At 34.5% G+C, this 19837-nt stretch overlaps 1 protein-coding gene across 25 annotated transcripts in view; it reads right to left on the reverse strand.

Annotated features, from left to right (window-relative positions):
- atp8a2 (ATPase phospholipid transporting 8A2) overlaps nucleotides 1–19837 on the reverse strand; it is a 127672-nt gene that overhangs the window by 33231 nt on the left and 74604 nt on the right. For all 25 annotated transcript variants that reach the window (XR_012399299.1, XR_012399295.1, XR_012399296.1 and 22 more), the window contains 4 exons: nucleotides 13218–13390; nucleotides 7296–7479; nucleotides 6943–7053; nucleotides 1598–1672 (listed from right to left, as the gene is read on the reverse strand). Coding sequence is in view for 11 of the 25 variants with exons in the window: in XM_073940654.1 (XP_073796755.1) it covers nucleotides 1598–1672; nucleotides 6943–7053; nucleotides 7296–7479; nucleotides 13218–13390 (543 nt within the window). In the remaining 14 variants the exon portion in view is untranslated. The remainder of the gene's footprint in view (nucleotides 1–1597; nucleotides 1673–6942; nucleotides 7054–7295; nucleotides 7480–13217; nucleotides 13391–19837) is intronic.

The following is a 19837-nucleotide window of genomic DNA, read 5'->3' on the forward strand; positions in this document are numbered from 1 at the left end:
CACAAAACATAAAAAAATATATATAGTCATTTATAATACATTGAATTAATTTATATATATTATATAGTTTTATTATATGGTATAATTTATTATATAAGTTTAATATACACTCTCCGGCCACTTTATTAGGTACACTTGTCTAACTGCTTGTTAACACAAATTTCTAATCAGCCAATCCCATGGCGGCAATTTAACGCATGTAGAAATGGTCAAGATGATCTGCTGCAGTTCAACCGAGCATCAGCATGGAGAAGAAAGGTGATTTAAGTGAATGTGGCATGGTTTTTGATGTCAGATGGGCTGTTCTAAGTATTTCAGGAACTGCTGATCTACTGGGATTTTCACGCACAACCATCTCTAGGGTTTACAGAAAATGGTCAGAAAAAGAGAAAATGTCCAGTGAGCTCAGTTCTGAGGGCGCAAATGCAGTAGAGCATCTCTGAATGCACAACACATTAAACCTTGAGGTTGGTGGGCTACAGCAAAGACCACACCAGGTGCCACTTCTGTCAGCTAAGGACTGAGGCTACACTTCACACAGGCTCACCAAAATTGGACAATAGAAGATTAGAATAACATTGTCTGTTCTGATGAGTCTTGATTTCTGCTGGGGCATTCGGATGGTAGGGTCAAACAACTTGTCATCAACAACTTGAAAGCATGGATCCATCCTGCCTTGTATCAACGGTTCAGGCTGCTGATGGTGGTGTAATGGTGTAATTGTCTTGGCACACTTTGGGCCCATTACCAGTTGAGCATCGTGTCTATGCCACAGCCTACTTGAGTATTATTGCTGACCATGTCCACCCCTTTATGACCAGAGTGTACCCTCTTTTGATGTCTACTTCCAGCAGAAATATGCACCATGTCATAAAGCGCAAATCGTCTGACTGGTTTCTTGATCAAGACAATGAGTTCACAGTACTCAAATGGCCTCCACAGTCACCAGAAGTCAATCCAATAGAGCACTTTTGGGATGTGGTGAAAAGAGAGATTCACTTTATGGATGTGCAGTTGACAAATCTGCAGCAAGTGCGTGATGCTATCATGTCAATATGGACCAAAATCTCTAAGGAATATTTCCAGTATTTGTTGAATCTAAAAAGGGGGTCCAACCTGGTACTAGTAAGATGTGCCTAATAAAGTGGCCGGTGAGTGTAAATTCTATATTAATATTAAATTATATATTAGTAATTGTGCCTCAAAAAGCAGAACATACTTTCAAATATATAAAATATATAGTATAAAATCAAATCAAATCATATTTTAAACAACAGAAAACAAAATTTAAATATATTTATACTTACTCTCAAAATAATTAACATTCATAAAAAGACAAATAGTGCCCATAAAATTAACAAATATTAATTGGACACTATTATCGGTTGACAAACAGAAAAGGCGTAAGTTAAGCTTTACAATAATTTGACCACCTTGCTGCAGTGCATTCTGGGATTGTCCACTCTATCAATGATACATTTAATACAGCCAAAGCCTTGTATAAATAGACAGATTATTAGAAATTCTGAAAGTTTTTACATTTAAGAAATGCTCAACAGAACCATACAGATAGAAAGCAAGACACACAAACACATACCACATTGTACAGGCCAATGCACCACCGTTCAAACAGGATCTGACCAGAGAAACCGTTTACAAACGCAAACCAAAGCTGAGGAAGAAAGAGACAAATACATTTGTTAAAACTGCACAAGTGGAGATAAACAATTCTAGATAAACAATGATAACAAGTGCATACACACACACACAAAGATGAGTAATGGGGAAACCCTCCAGCAAAGTGCTTTCGAACAACATCAAACTCAAATCAGAGGTCACACACACACACACACACACACACACACACTCAAACACACATGTACACTTGCTGTCCTTCCCCCACCATAAAGATAAAGACAGTCTCTGAACTCTGACCTCTAAAGCTCCTCTTTGCTGCAAGTTAATCCTCAGTAAGACCCCAAAATGCCCCTCTCCCCCAAACACAAGGACAGATGTGCAAGGACAATCACATTCCACAAATACAGAGACATTTAAACATTTAACCTTCGCCCAGATACACCAGTATACACTCAAATAAAAAAAATCACATCACACAGTAGGACACAAACAAGCCACATTTTCATTACCCTTCAAAATGTGCTACTGCTAACTGAACTTTTAAATTGCACATATCACAAAAAATGTATGCACAAATGAGTTGCTTTTCAGGTAAATGTCACATGATAGTGTTTTAAAGAGATTGTTATGCATATATTAGTAGAAACACCCTATCTTGCTACTGATGCAGCAGGCGCAAACAGAAACCCTACTGGAAATACACCTAATAAAAATGTAAATTTCATAAAAATAACTCCATATTGTAAACATTTTATGCATGTCATGTATATGGTGCTTTTTCCAATGAAATTCACATGATCATTCTTTAAAGAGATTGTTCTACATTTATTTTTAGAAAAGGCTACTGATGCTATTGATGCAGCAGACGCAAACGGAGATCATACTGAAAATACACCTAATAAAAATGTTAACTGCTAAAACAACCACATATTGTAAACATTTTATGCATGTAAAAGGTGATTTTTCCCGATAAAAGACACACAATCATTCTTTAAAGAGAATGTTATACATTTATTTGTAGAAATGGCTATGCTATCGATGCAGCGGACGCTAACAGTAGACCCTACTGAAAATAAAAATTTTAATTTCATAAGAATAACCACAAAAACATTTTATGCGTGTATATGGTGCTTTTTTGGGTAAACGTCACATGATCATTCTTTAAACACACTGTTATGCATTTATTTGTAGAAAAGGCTACTGATGCTATTGGTGCAGCAGGTTTAAACAGAGATCATACTGTAAATATACCTAATAAAAAATGACATTTCGCTAAAACAACCCCATATTGTAAATATTTTATGTCATGTATATGGTGCTTTTTCCGATGAAAGTCACATGATCATCCTTTAAAGAGATTGTTCTACATTTATTTTTAGAAAAGGCTATTGATGCTATTGATGCAGCAAGTGCTAATAGAGATCATACTGAAAATACAGCTAATAAAATGTTCATTTTGCTAAAACCCCATATTGTAAATATTTTATGTGTGTATAAAGTGATTTTTCCGATAAAAGTCACACGATCATTCTTTAAAGAGATTGCACATTTATTTGTGGAAATGTTTATGCTATCGAACTGAAAACACACCTTATAAAAATGTAGATTTCTCTTAAACAACCCCATAATATAAACATTTTATGCATGCATGAGGGGGTGTTTCAGGTAAAAGTCTCGATCATTGTTTAAAGACATTGTTATGTATTTATTTCTAGAAACGGTTTATCTTGCTATTGATGCAGCAGGCGCTACTAAAAATACACCTAAAAAAATTTTAATTTTGTAAAAACGACCCCATATTGTAAACATTTTATGTGAGTAAAAAGTGCCTTTCCAGAAAAAGCCACATGATAATTTTTTAAAGACAATGTTATACATTTATTTGTAGAAACGCCCTATCTTGTTGTTGATGCAGCAGGCGCTAACAGAGACTCTTGAAATTACACCTTATAAAAATGTAACTTTCCTAAAAACATTGTAAACATTTTATGTATGTAAAATGTGCTTTTCCAGGTAAAAGTCACATGGTTCCTCTTTAAAGAGGCTGTTTTGCATTTATTTGTAGAAACAGCCTATCTTGCTATTGATACAACAGGTGCTAACAGAGGCACTATTAAAAATACATCAAATGAAAATGTGTGAATTTTGCAAAAACGCCCACATATTGTAAAAATCACGTATTGTAAAAGTCAGATGATGATTCTTTGAAGTAATTGTTTGCATTTATTTGTAAACACCGCCAAACTGTACCCAAAAATAATAATTTGTGGCTGTATAGCTGTATTGACCTTATTCTAATATGCGGAAGTGCGCCCGTTTTCGCGATTGTCTTAGAACTTCCGTTTCAGTCGCCTATGGGAGAAATGACAAGGAATAATAAACGGCAAAAAACGGTCTAACTACTTGCTCTACAAACAAATGTTTGCATGACTATACAGACCAAGTAGAATAATATAACAAGGAAATTTCAGTTTGCAACATCAAACAGCGAAACGAGCAGTTTTTAATGTCTAAAAATGAATGGAAGTGAATGAGACCGGAAGTCTCGTGCCAAAAAGATTCAAATGGCAGCGCTCGCTCGTCTGCGGAGAATAAGGTCAATAGCATAAAATAATAAGCAGTACATTTGCTGCAATATTAATAAACCTACCTGTTGTAGTGATTTTTGAAATTATTAATTGCAAGAGGATAAGTTTTCAAGTTTTGCATTACACAGGTATTTTTTTGTCATTTTCAATAGCTTTTCATTTAGACAATATCCCAAAAGTTTTCCGCAAAATTTTAATGAAAACGCATCTAGAGGTTGAGTCCTGGAGGGACAAGGGGCGCATGTTTGTGCACCTGCTGCCGTTTTAATGTGTGGCACAGCTGACAAATGCTCCACCGGACAGCATGGTGACCCTGTGAGTAAAGCTCACACTCTGTCTAACACACACACTTGGAGAGCTCTCGGATGACAGTGTATCTGGTATGCAGTTTTGAACTGGAAGGACCAGCCACTATAGATAGGGGTCAGCGGCTCTTTGTCTGTGCCTGCGAGTGTGTGTGTGTGTGTGTGTGTGTGTGTGTGTGTGTGTGTGTGTGTGTGTGTGTGTGTGAGTGTGTGCGAGATAGAAAGCAGAAACTTGAGGGGGCATCTCATTTATCACTGTCAAACACTTCCATAAACAGCTGCAAGCAGTCGACTTAATGTACGCAAGGGTGTCTGAGTGAAACAAGAGCGAGCAAAAGGAGAGAAAAGAGAGAGAGTGTGTGTGTGTGTGTGTGTGCGTATGTGTGTGTGTATCAAGGCTAATTTGATTATTCTTTTTAAAGTGATCTGAACTCATGCCATAGAACTACAACACATTCCAAAGGGAAGAGCTATGTTGTTTAAAGGAAAGAAGTTTGGCCAAAAGTAAATGAAAGGTTTTCTTGCTCTTATGTCTTTCCAAACTTGAATGACTTCTTTCAAAACTGCATAAAAATGTTCAGCCCATATAATTAGTATGCAATATATCCTTAATATATATATTCTCACTCATTAATTTACCATGACTTTTGACATTTAGTTACTTATTATCAGGATTACTGGATAAGTGGATCCTAAAAATTGTATTAAAAAAACTGAATGGATATATTTTTAAAGCTGATTACATAAATTTCAATAAAAGAAAAATATAAAAAAATGTGTTGACAAAAAATAATGACAATTTATTGACAATTATTATATATATTATATATGTATAACTATATACTAATTGGCAAAAGTCTTGTCGCCCATTCAAGTTTTAGGAACAACAAATAATAACTTGACTTCTAGTTGATCATTTGGTATCAGAAGTGTCATATATGAAAGGCAAAGGCTTCTAGATTACTCTTATTTTACCAAAATAAAATATGATTATAAAAATAATCATACCTTGATTTTTAATTACGTAATCAGGACAGTAAGGTCTGACTTAGACATAAGTTTCGTCACTTAAGAGAAATAATGTACAGTATAGAATATTAAGTCATGGTGCAGTGATATTGTGTATGACTCCCATGAGCTTGGACAACTGCATCCACACATCTTTGCAATGACTCAAATAACTTATTAATAAAGTCATCTGGACTGGCAAAGAAAGTATTCGAGCAGGACTCCCAGAGTTCATCAAGATTTATTGGATTCATCTTCAATGCCTCCTCCTTCATATTACCCCAGACATTCTCAATAATGTTTGAGTCTGGTGACTGGGCTAGCCAATCCTGGAGCACCTTGACCTTCTTTGCTTTCAGGAACTTTGATGTGCAGGCTGATGTATGAGAAGGAGTGCAATCCTGCTGAAGAATTTGCCCTCTTCTGTGGTTTGTAATGTAATGGGCAGCACAAATCTTCACCTTAGAATTATAAGGTTCTATCTGACATTTTTATCAAAATTGAGTTATTGACATATTCTTATTATATGACAACTTATTTACATATTGGGATGTTTTTTTTATAAGTTTTTTAAGACTTTTTATTTAAAACCAAATGTCACACACACACTGTTTGCAATGAAATGCAAAAACTTCAAAGCTCAATATCTCAAAACCATTCAGAACACAGAGAGAACCTTATAAATCCAAGGTGACGAAATGTCTTGATACCTCAGGCTGTTGATCTTGATATCCACTCTGAACATCTCTCACACGCCCCCCACCCTAAATAGAAACCCAAACCATGATTTTTTCTTAAACAAACTTGACTGATTTCTGTGAGAATCTTGGGTCCATGTGGGTTCCAATACGTCTTTTGTAGTATTTGTAATGATTGTGATGCAGCTCAACAGATAATTTCTCTGAAAAATCTACCTTCTGCCACTTTCCCTAATGATCAACTAGACATCTAGTTATTATTTGAAGCTCTTACAACTGGGCTCGATGACAAGACATTTGTCAGGTAGTGTATGCTGACCTAATAGATTTATTATATTATATTATATTATATTATATTATATTATATTATATTATATTATATTATATTATATTATATTATATTATATTATACTATATTATATTATATTATATTATATTATATTATATTATATTATATTATATTATATTATCACCACATCTTCATTCACAACATTTGAATAATTCTGTATTTCATAAAAAAAACCCTTAAAGAAAAGAACCCACAGTATAAACAACAGCAGTGTGAATAAATCTGCCTTACACTTTCTTTTGTGTTTCAAAGAGGAAAACAAACATACAGGTTGAGAACATGATGACAGAACATTCATTTCTGAGTGATCCACACTTGAACAGTCTCACACACTTGATTGCGATTAATGTACTCACCTCTATAATGTAAAGGACCACGTTCTTATAGAAACAGTACAGGATACATTTAGTGACGCGGTTGTAACTCCAGGCCCCATGAACCAGTAAAAGCTTCTCCAGGTATGAGAACTAAAGACAGAAAGAGGTTAAAAGAAGAATGAGTTGCCCGCAGGAACACATGTGAACCATTAACAGCAGAAGCAGCTACCCGGATACAACAGCGCTGTGGGCTGAAGACTGCTGTGTGTTTTGTGTTGTGGTAGTGTAATTATGTTTTTAAAGATGAGATGTGTGTGACCAAGCACAGAATAATGAAATACATCAGTATGTGTGTGTGTGTGTGTGTGTGTGTGTGTTTATGTGTGTTAGACCTGAGCTATGGAGTAGTCAGATGAGTTGGTGGCCTGCATGCCTTCATTCCCACTGATGCCCACTCCCACGTGTGCTGTTTGTATCATGCCCACATCGTTGGCTCCATCTCCGATAGCCAGCGTTATGGCCTTTACATGCTTTTTCACCATGTCCACAATCTCCGACTTCTGTAATGGTGAAACTCTGGAAGAAAAATATGAAAAAAAGCTTTATGGTTATTAGAATTAGATTCAGTATGGGGGTGTGTGAGAGATCTGCAGAGTGGATGGCAAAATTTTGCTGCCTATTACATTACAAAGCACACATGAAGCCAAATTCTTCAGGAGGTGCTTAAGGATTGGCCAGCTCAGTCACCAGATATGAACATTTTTGAGTATGTCTAGGGTAGGAGCGTCTAAACTGACGGTGTCCTGCTGAGTTTACCTCCAACTTGCTTCAACACACCTGCCAGGAAGCTTTTAGTATATCTAGTAAGACCATAATTAGCTGGTGCAGGTGTGTTTGATTAGGGTTGGAGCTAAACTCTCCAGGACAATGGCCCTACAGGACCGAGTGTGGACACCCCTGGTCTAGGGTGAGATAAAGGAGGATGTATTAAAGATGAATCTAAATTCATTCATTCATTCATTTTCTTGTCGGCTTAGTCCCTTTATTAATCCGGGGTCGCCACAGCGTAATGAACCGCCAACTTATCCAGCAAGTTTTTACGCAGCGGATGCCCTTCCAGCCACAACCCATTGATAAACTCTGGTTTATTAAAGTGATGATGTCATTGGACAGCTACAGAGAAGTGTTGCATTTTATTCTAAATACGTCCAAGTTTTAATTACTTAGAAGAGTTTATATTAGATAAAATGAAGGAGAAAAAAAAACTGTTCTCTAAAACACACCACTGCATTATATTCAATCATTTAGGTTACAAATCAGACATGCGCAAAGAATCATGGGAGCTAAAACACTTCAGTCTATGAAACACTTGAGTCTTAAGGGTCCTTTGAAACTCTATTCAGTATCTAATGTGAAATCCTTCATTAATGTTATATGGTGTTTGTCCAAATGACCTTACACTTGACACATGAAAACCAATGAAGTTAAATCTCAAACAAAGATAAAACATGAGTTTTTTTTTTTGTGTCATATTTAATTTATGTGTGCTGAAGTGAATAAAAAGCAAAAGATTTATTACTAAGTTAGTACTTTTTGGTATCTTTTTAGTTTGCTAGCTCGGAATATATACACATTTTTAAGAATTATACTTTCTTGCTAGATCAAATATAAAAGATCCTGTAACTAAACACTGTGGAACCAAAAAAAAAACTTTTTAGATGACGGTAAATTACTGTAAATCATGATCATTTATTGAAAATTAGAGTAGTAGTTTTTTTAAACTACAGCATGGATTTTAACTTTATTGCCATGGACTACAAACCACTATCATCCTTGTGCACCCTAAATGGTAAAAAGCATTTATAATTTCATGTACAAAGACCCAATTTAGTGTGTTTTTTTTATTAAAATATTGTTACATTATGAAGAATTCAACTAAGGATCTGAGAATTCTTGTAGCAAACGTATGTATGTGTTGTTTCTAGAGCAACCATTCATTTGCGTTGTGTTTAATTTTAATTCATCTGATTATCTATTTAATTATTTTTGTAATCATATGATCATTAATCATTTGTATAATTATCATTATACCATTTTATTGATCATTAGTTGTTGATTTGATTATTATTAGTCATTATATTATGTTTTTATATTTTATTATTACTATTTTCATATAATACTGCTTCATTATTATTTTACTTTTCCATATTGTTATAATCGTATGACTGTGTGGATTCAAGCAACACTTGTTTTCATGAGTAAGAGATAAGAGAATGTGAGAATTTCAAGGTGTGTATTGTCTCTAACAATGTGGTAAAGCAGTAATTTTCCATTGCTGTTGCTTGTGGTATAATAACACCTGTTGGATTTATCATGGTCAGATGAAACTTTGAGCATTGAATCATATGCAACTAAGATTATTCAATAAACTCTGCTCTTTCTTTTGCATTGTGACTTCGTCTCCTGCTTCTGCTTCTCTCTAGCTTTCTCATTCAACTCCTTTGTTGATAGGAGACTGTTATTCAGTTGTAATTCTGGTTAACAAGTTTGGGCTCCGCTGGCTTGTTGTCTGGATACCCAGAGAGACATTTTCTGACAGGATCTGGCATTTATCTAGTGTAATGTGTGAAATCTTACAATTATTACATTTGTTCTAGATTTTATGGTACTGTATTTCTTAAGTTATTTGCATATTTACTTATTTTACGCACATTTCTATTAATTTTCATACAATCTTATTTAAATACTGTATATAATCATTTAAATGTAATAACTTGTTTTGTATCCCTTATTTTATGATTATTCCAATGATTTACATTTTTAAATATCGTTTTTTCTTTATCCTAAAAAATATAAGAGTTTTTAAAAATCAAATATTCACAAAACTACACTGTACAGTGCTTCTGTACTTTTACAAAACCTTCCAAACGGAAGATGTTGGATGTAATTCGGATTTCCACTTAATTTTCGATTAATTTTCATTGACACAGATGCGATTTAATACATTTACCAGCTGTTTCCTACCAAAATGAGAAACACTTCAACCCAATTCCTCAACCAAAAGGACAGTGTAACATTAGAAGAGCTTCAAAACAAAGTTCAAATCTTAGACGAACTATCTCCTTAATAGCATGAGCATGGTATAGTCATAAAAACAAAAAAATCGAAAAGACAAATCCTGCCCAAAGCACTTTTTCTTGACAACATGCTGATCGATTCCACCCCTTTTTCCACCATAACTCTATACCTCACACAATCACAGCGAGCCGGAGGGAGATGAAAGGCGGACTAATGTTCTTCATGGTGGAATTGAGCAGAAAATAAGAAGGTTAAAGCAGCTCTTTAAACAAACAGAGTGTGAACTCAGGAAACCGTGCGTGGAGTGTGTGCGCACATACACACCAATGAAAAACTCACTCTGACACACACATCCGTGCTCCTCTCTGCTGGTTGTCTGTGGATTCAGGACAGTTTTTGGGGGGTTTGGTTCAGTCGGTTTGTAGGGCCTTGGAGACCACAGTCCGGATATAGGCTTCATGCTACAGCAAGTCAATTAAACTCCCTCTCACAGATGGAAAACCCACTTTATAATGGCATCAGAACTGTCTGAAACTCATTTATATTCAGATTATGTTCAGATAAACATTTACAGTGCTTCACATTGTGTTGTGAATGACTGCATTGTCTACCTGTGTGTGCGTGTGTGTGTAATGACAGTAAGTGAGTCATTAGTTTGACATTTGCACAGAGCTCGCTATATTACATTACCTCCGCTCAGACGCTCTGTTCTGAGAGCCAAGCGCTTATTTTCATCAGTTTTTTTAGTCACCCAGGGCAAGATGCAACCTTTTGCTTGAAGACGCACAGTAAAATCTCAATTTCGAGAAATGCAGGTGTTTTTTTTTCAGTTTGGGCAAACAGACACACAGCTGTTCAGTGCTAATGCCATAATGAATACCCATAATAAATAAAAAAGCCTGTGGAAGATCTTGTTTAATATCTTAAATGTTTCTTCTAGACGACAGTGAGATTATAAGGTAGAGAATATGGAGACTTGTGTTTTGTGAACTCATAATTTTTTTCTCGGATTTAAAGGCCTTGTAATCTTACATAAGTCTCCAATGGAGATTTAAAAAACTACATTCACAGTTAATTTTCAGTTTGAACTCAAACAGTTCTTCTAAAATAACCTGAGTTACACCATCTGGGTAAATGCTTTACTTTATTTGCTTTAAATTTGTAAATTAAAATAAAATGTAAAAAGTAAATTAAAATAATAATGGAGATTTTTTTTCCAGATGGGTTGTGGCTGGGAGGGCTCTATTTTGACGGTCCATGCGCAAAGCGCAAAACGCAAACACTTTCAGGGCGTGTCAGAATGCATTTTTACTAATTTAAGGACAGAAAAATCCGCTTTGCACCGTGGTGCATGATCTAAAAGGGTTGAGTTTATTCAGGGTTCTTATTATAGGTGTGTTTTGAGAAACCAATCAGAGTATCATCTCCCATTCCCTTTAAGAGTCAGTTGCGTCGCGCCATAAGCGCATTTGCTCTTTACATGACGTAAAGTAAGTGTGAGTGGAAAAACAGCATTTCACTAGCAAGAAAACAGTTACACAGAGCATCTACCGTGCGAGAATGACAGATAAATGATCTACTTTCGCTCTCGTGGATAGGGAAACCTTTATGCACAGACATTAATTAGTCTATAAATAATTAATTTTGTTAGTTAAGTTCAAATATTTGTTTCAAAGCTATTTCTAAATTCAGTTTTAATTTCCAGCAAACGAATAAATGAACAATAATAACGAATTGTTTTCAAAAACCTGAGTTATGTCCTAAAACACATGCTGTGCCCCATATGGTCTAAAACCTGACAGGTGGGCAAATCTAAGCTTGCTTTTAATAAAACAAATATAAATATGGATATAATAAATAATACTGCTAATAATAATAACATTATACAAAAGCAAATTGTTATGAATGATCTGAAAAAGCCTCCCGAGATGAAGAAGACATAAAAGCAGTGGTTTTTCATATTTATGTAGGCTAGAAAATAATATGTTTTGTAATATTTTAATCCTTTATATTTATATGCTATATATATCCTTATTATATCCTGTATATATCCTTAATATTTAAATTTTTTCATATGTAAAGATATTTGCTTATTGTTCTACATCTTGTGTGTATTAAAAAGTGTGTAAGCGAGGCACTGGACTTTAGACCGGGTTTGTTTTGGTCTATTGAAAAATCTATTATAGTTTCTCAAAATAGCAACGTGCCAGCAATCCGCCTCAGAACGCCTTCCTTTTCAGACCAGAACGCCTATGGGCGCACTGTATGGGAGCCCATTGTATACTAAAAATAAATAAAGTACTATACTATAAAGTATTAATTGATAGATACATTAAAATAAAGTGTGACTTAATGCATTAACAGTATATGGTGTATAATGTATAATATAAATCATATCAAGCTCAATAAGATCAATAACTGTGTAATAATTTAAACTAATATAATATGGAAATTTATATATATTTTATATATATATATTTTTATATATGCTATAAAGATCATGAAAGAACACTTGTATTTATAGATGTAAAGAAAATATAACATTTTAACAACGTAAAATTGTTAAAAATACAGTGTATTGCATATAATGTAAAAAGAATATTACATATACAACATTAAGAGTACACTGTATAAATATTTCATATATATTGGTAATATATAAAAAATAAGTGCAGCAATTACTGTATAAATACAGTATACATGCACCTATGCATTATTAAATTACTATATTATAAAATATGAAAAAGGTCATTATTAATTGATTCATAAAATATGTAATATTTTATCAATATAAACAACATATTAAAACCAATGGCTGTGTACATGTATAAATAATAAATTAACTATGTAAATAAGTAATAAAATACATAAAACACTTTGTGAAATAATTACAAATATATAATAAATATTAAATACTATAACACAAAACATTTTATATTGCATATACTCTATATTAATTATAGTGTACTTACAGTGTATATGTGCAAACAATGTACAATCTCTGTATATATTATTAAACTCAAAATTACTTAAACTCAAGACCACTAAATTGGCCTACACTGATGTAGTCCAAAAACAAAAAGAGAACCAAATGATTTTTCCCTCAGAAAGAACTGCATTACGTCATCTGAACTCAAGTGCAACAACTGAGCAACGTCTTCCTCCTCTCTGTTTTTAATTAGCTTTTATTAGAGCAGTGCTGTTGATATATTTGTGGTGATGTTCATACACGTTACCTGCAGCAGATGACGGCCTTACAGGACAGCGCAAGGTCCAGAAAAGCCTGCCGTACTTCAAAAGAGAGGGCATATTTGAGCGTCTGTCCGTCTATGATGAGCGCCAACTCGTTCTCCTTCCTCAGAGAGTCACCCAGAGAGGAGCAGTGAGCCGTCAGCGTGGCCCTGGTTGCCTGTGAAGCATGAAAACCAGGAAATTTATGACCACCCATACTAAAAAGACTCATAAACATTACAGTACATGCATTGTTTTTAATCATTTTTACAGTCTAAGGCGAGACACTGCAAAAATGAAGAAAAAGGACACAAAGTACACTTCTAAGTGTTTCTTTAATCTCACTTTATCAAATTATGCACAGAAGTGTTTTTCAGTCTCTGATAAACTTCCGGTGAAAGATTGATCTTTAATTTCATAAGGTTCCTTTTACAGCATCGGTAATGTAATTTAGCTTAAAATGAGATAAAAGGCTGTTTAAACACAAGCGCTGCTAGGAGCAGTAGGCGATTACAAAAATTACAAAGAAAAGCCCAGAAACATTTTTTTCCGATATTTACAGGTTTGTAGCTTTACCTGTAATAAGTATCCACCATTTTCTAGCCTTCCCTCCCCTACTCCTTTAGATTTAATTCTTGAAGCAGTGTCAACACTTAAACAAGAATTAACACTGTTTATGAAACAAAGCAGATTTTGTGGCTTTTTTCCCCCATAAGCAGCACTTACAAACACTAAACTGTATTCTGAAGGATTTTAAAGAGTTTTGTTAAATCATAATTTGCCTGATTAAACATTTTATTCAACAAAACCTGTGAAAATGTTTGTGTTTTTTCTGGTTGTGTCCAAAAATTTTTTGAACCTGACTTTTTGTGCTCAGGGTTTCTGCTTCAAGTCAAATTAAAGACTTTTTAAGACCCTTTTAAGACCAATATGAATTAAATATTTAATTATGCAGGGTTAAAAACTAAGGATTTTTTTTCTAAAGGCCCGGTTACTTCTGTAAATAGTTTTTGTATTAATGAAAGATTATTTAAAGGGATGTTTTGATTAGGGAATATAATTTAGAGAATTTGCTGTAAATATATATCTGTACATCATAACAGCTGTTGTGAATCGTATCTCTTTGCAATAAAAACTTAAATATAAAAAAACAGTTCTGGGATGGATTATAGGTGATTGAGTTTCAGCCTGATTGGGGAGTTTTACATGGACATAGGACAATTAAGACTTGTTTTAGAAGATTTTTAAAGAAGTTTTAAGACCCCACGGACATCCTGGTGCTAGAAGTACATGCAAATTAGCTCATATGTAACTAAGTAATGCTTCATTTGCATAAGTAAACATTAAATTAAAAAAAATTTTAATTCTTAATGTAATCAGTCAACTGGATACGAATAGTGACAACTATTAGCACTTTTTTATTTCTTGCCTATATTTCAATGTCCAATGCTATATAAAACTGCTTTAATCCTTTCCTGAGAAACATGCCAGCTCACATCACACACTTCTCACGCACACACACATATCAAACACACATATCCGAGCGAGAGCGTAATGCCAAAGGAAGTTGAAGGGGATGTTTTAAGTGGTGTCATTGGGTCTGTTAGCGCCACAATCTGTCTCGCACACACACACCTGTTACACATCATCCTGTCACCCGAGACACTCTGAGCCCTTAAAGGACTCAAAAGCATGAACTGTTGGCCAACAAGAACTTTATATGAAAAGAGAGACAGGGAGATATACGATAAAGTATATGAAGGAAGAGGGGAAAAGGGAGTCAGTTGCTGTGCTAGCTAGTTAGCATCGTACAGAAACAACAGATGTCTACTAACATGTCCGCATTAAGATAAGCAGTCGAACATGAGTCAAAATGAGAACATGAAATATGTGCGTGTTTATTGGATAGTGGTTGCAGGCGGTTTTCGATTGAGATCTTGATAATGGGGACAGGATCGCTAATAGAGAAAACAAACATCCTTCATTCTGTAACGAGAACCATGTGGACGACACAGCACGCAAGCAGGCCCGGCGCTGGGGCCACACACACATACACACACACACACAAACATTCATGAACGCAGCTGCTGAAGTCTCTGTCAGCGCTATGACAGCCTTTGTGTTACAGACAGGATAAATTCACCCCAAACTGACCGCTCTAATCAATGTCTTGATGAAACTATCGCTCTGCTCCAAGATTTAGCCTGCTAACTATTCAAGTGGCATTTCAAGACATTATTTGTGCATTTTTGATACAAAAAAAGATAGCAATTATCATAACTTTTCCAAAAAATACTTTTGTAGCACAAGTCTACCACAACAATCTAAACCCGGAGTATAAATGGAAAACATTTTATACATTTGTATAGATTTATGCTTATATATTGATTGAAATCTAAAAAATGCTAATTTGTTGCATATTACTACAGAATTAACTGTGCATTTTGGATTTAAATTGCTAGATCATTAGCTATGTTTCCATCAAAAACTGCTAATTAAATTTATGCCCAAAACCGGTTAATCGCATAAAAAAATGTGCGAATAAAGCAGCGTTTCCATCCAACGAGTCAAAGAGAACAAAATCGACACTACCTGATTAACTAACGCCAAATATCAACAGTAAAAATGGCATTTGCTGCGATTGGAGAAGCTGCGTGAATCTTTTCTTTATTAAATAAATGACTTGCGCCTCAGAAGACATATGCTGACAGGCCATGAACATGTGGTGATGTTTGAAAGCGTGAGAAGATGAGCACAGACGCTCTTGACAGTTCTGGAGGTAATTAATAATACAGTAACACTAATACCACAACAGTTAAGGCATTTTAGAATAACAAAAACAGCATTTTAGATGCTTTACAATGTGGTCGGTCCGATGGTTTGTCTATTCACACATATTTTTATCAATACATGATCAAATATTACAAAATCGCATTTAATGCGGATACTGGAATTTGTTCGGTAAAAGTGTTTCCATTGTAGTTTATGCACCTGTTTTTGAATAAAAAGTTTCTTCTTCTCGGTTATGCGCATATGTTTTTATGCGCATTTTCGAAATGTATGAGCATCTTGCCATTTTCATCAAACGATTTTTTGAGGACATTTCCAAAATGCGCATAAAAATAGATGGATAGAAACGTAACTATTGTCAATATATGAAGATTTTCCAACCGCATATAACAAAAATACAATAAAATGAGAAAAGTGGCCATAAATTGTACTAAATTTGCAAATTATAGTGTGCATCAAATCTAAAATCAGTTTTTTTTTTAATCTTCTACTTCCAGATGACATAATATGAATTAAAATGTAAGTGTGTTTAAAGTAAACTTTTAATACTCAATTTAACTATACACTGTTTGAAAAAGTATTTAAAATACGTTTCACAAACAATCTTTTCTCATGCTGTAAAAAATGCAGTTATTTTATTATGTTAACACTTATTTTATTGATTGGTGAAGTTTTTTCCTTGCCACTGTCACCACTGGTTTGCTTGGTTTGGGACTCGTGGAGCTGTGCTTTAAAGGATTTGCTCTTCGGTGTTTGGACTTTTAGTAATAAAATTTAAACCACACTGACCTGAACTAAACTGAACTTCAGCTCTGAAAAATCGACTGACACAGATTCAGTTCATTCAATGTTAAGCTGCTTTGACACAATCTACATTGTAAAAGCGCATCAGAAATAAAGATGAATTGAATTGAATTTCAGATTTATGTCAAGTTGTTCTGACAAAGACAGGTTGTTGAGATGTATTTATATCAAGTTGTCATAACAAAGACATCTCATGCAATGCTACTGTACATTTGCATTTAAAATGGCATAACTGTGTAAATGATACTTAATGACAGTTGTCATAAGTTTAAACTTTATGGCAAATATCGATACCGAAATGCCACATAGACATCACATATATCCTATAAAACTGCAGGTTGACTATGTTTATTTGTAATAAACTATATCTGATTGTAACTTTAACTAAATTTGATTGTAATGCAATAACATGCACCTTTTGTAAAGCTGCTTTAAAACAATAATTACTGTTAAAAGTGTTATACAAATAAACATGATATAAATTAAACTACCAAAATACATTACAATATGAATCTGCAGTTTCATATTCAATATTATATCTTGTGAACTACTTTTGAAGTACTAATTGCAACTTCTTCATGACAAATGTGTAATTACAGATATATCTAAAACACATGGCATACACTTTTTTAATAGACATGACTTAAGTATATGTTGCTTATCATAGATTCACAAGTACACTTTATATTTAAAGGACAATAGAATTATTAAAGTACATAACATGTACTTGTTTTAAATAAGTTCATTCGGTCATTTATTCCTTTTCTTTTCAGCCCTTTATTAATTCAGGGTGCCCACAGCAAAATGAACCGCCAACTTAGTCAGCACGTTTTTACGCAGCGGATGCCCTTCCAGCCGCAAACCATCTCTGGGAAACATCCACACACACATTCACTACATTTACATCACATTTACATGTAGTCAGACAATTTAGCCTCCCCAATTCGTCAAAAAAGTTAAGCTTAATAATTGTTTTATAGCTAAATGTATAAGAAAATAATTTTAATTCATGTGTAAATAACATGCATTTAAAGGGATGGTTTACCCAAAAAAGAAAATGTACTAATTTTGACGAATGTTGGAGTCGAGGCTTGAACCAGCAACCTTCTTGCTGTGAGGTGACAGCGCCATCCACTGCTCCCCCGTGTCGCCCAAAATTCAATAATAGAGTAAGCATTCATTTAAGCATACCATACTGTACTCCGTTTAACAATAATAAGCTTTATCCAATAATTAATTAATATTACTGAACCATTAGCTTAGCAACATGCTAACATCAAGCTACATTAAAACAACTTGCAAGTTGAGCGTTGTGTGGTGTTATTTGTGTTTCTCTTTATGTAGAATGTTCCCTCAGAAATCAGCTCTCTAAGTAGGCAGAACCAAACATGGCAGCTTGATTTTGAAAGCCAGTTCACAGCAGCACTGAAATCAGCCATCAAGATTCCTGAGTAACTAGAGCTCATCTCCTCTCCTCAGCTCAACCCCGACATGTTTTGCCTGTTAATGTGTGTGTGTGTTTATCTTTTCATTCAGGAATTCCTGTTTGCTTTCACCTTTCCCGGGAAAACATGAGGGAAAGAAAAACAGAAGCGTAATGAAAGAATTAAGCCAGATTATGGATTGACGGCATGCTGAAAGTCAAAGCTTTTGACTTTGTAAGTGTGTAAACAGTAGCCTAAGAAAACTGCTACTGGTTATTCATTGGCGACTAAAGTTGCCTGCGAACTCAGGTTAGTATTAAAGGCACTTCAGGTGAACAATGTACACAGTGAAAAATGCTGGGTTCCACACAATCGATTTGTGTTTGATGACATGAAAGAATTAAGTTAACCTAATAAGTTTTTACAAATTTAGGTGGATTAAACATAAAAACAATTAATTTGTCCCAAAAAGAACCTAAGTTGTGTTGTTGCAGCTCATTTTAAATAAGTGGAACAGCAAACATATATTTGAGTGTAACTACTCCAGTTGACTGACTACACTGAAAACGTTTAGAAAAAGTTTTCAAAAAATTTAAAGGGATAGTTCACCGAAAGATTGAAAATTCTGTCATTATTTACTCACTCTTTACTGGTTTCAAACCTTTATGAGTTTCTTTTTGCTGTCAAGCACAAAAGATGATGGTTTGAAGAAAGCCGTAAACCTGTAACCATTGACTTCTATAGTATACTGTATGTTTTTCCTACAATAGAAGTCAATGGTTACAGGTTTTCAACATTTTTCAAAATATCCAATTAGCATATTTGGACGTTCGAATGTTGGATAAAATTCTGCTTTCTTTTTTGACATATTAGAGTCAAAATATTTACAGTAGGAATTTAGAAAAATACTGAAAACACACACACAGCTGGTTTTAGAGTTTTTCGGGGACTTTCCATAAGCACTTTTACATGCATTTTATAAGGTAAAAATGCTTATTATATAAGCATGTCTGCGGAGGAGCACCCGGAGGAAACACACACAAACATGGGTAGAACATGCAAACTCCACACAGAAAAGTCGACCCAGTCGAGGCTCGAACCAGCAACCTTCTTGCTGTGAGACAACAGTGCTACCCATTGCACCACCGTGCCACCTAATTACAGATGTGTACAATAAAAATGTAGCATCTAATCAGGCAAATTACGCATAAACATATCCCTTGTTAAAAAAATAAATAACTGAATAAAACTGTAAAGCTCAGTGTCCTTTAAAATGTTTTACGGAATTTTCTTTCCTTATAAACTTCTTTCTCTCTGTCCAGTAGACACTCATGGCTGGCTGGATTTAGTATTACCTCTTGAACTTCAGACAGGATGTGTCAATGTGTTTCTCCCCAGTGTGTGAGTTTATAAATCTTCATCTGGGACTAACAAAGCTGTTTGTGCATCTTATTGGTTTAACAGTGAAGTGAGCACATTAATGAGCTCTTAAATGTTTGTGTATGGTTGGGTTTGTGTGCGTGTGAGCTATTAGCTTCACGTCGCAGTAAACATCCTGATTCTCCAACACAGAAGTGCTAATAAGCCTGGAGAAGGTGCCAGTTGAG

This window comes from Danio rerio, chromosome 24 (assembly GCF_049306965.1).
Source record: "Danio rerio strain Tuebingen ecotype United States chromosome 24, GRCz12tu, whole genome shotgun sequence".
Classification (NCBI taxonomy): Eukaryota; Metazoa; Chordata; class Actinopteri; order Cypriniformes; family Danionidae; genus Danio; species Danio rerio.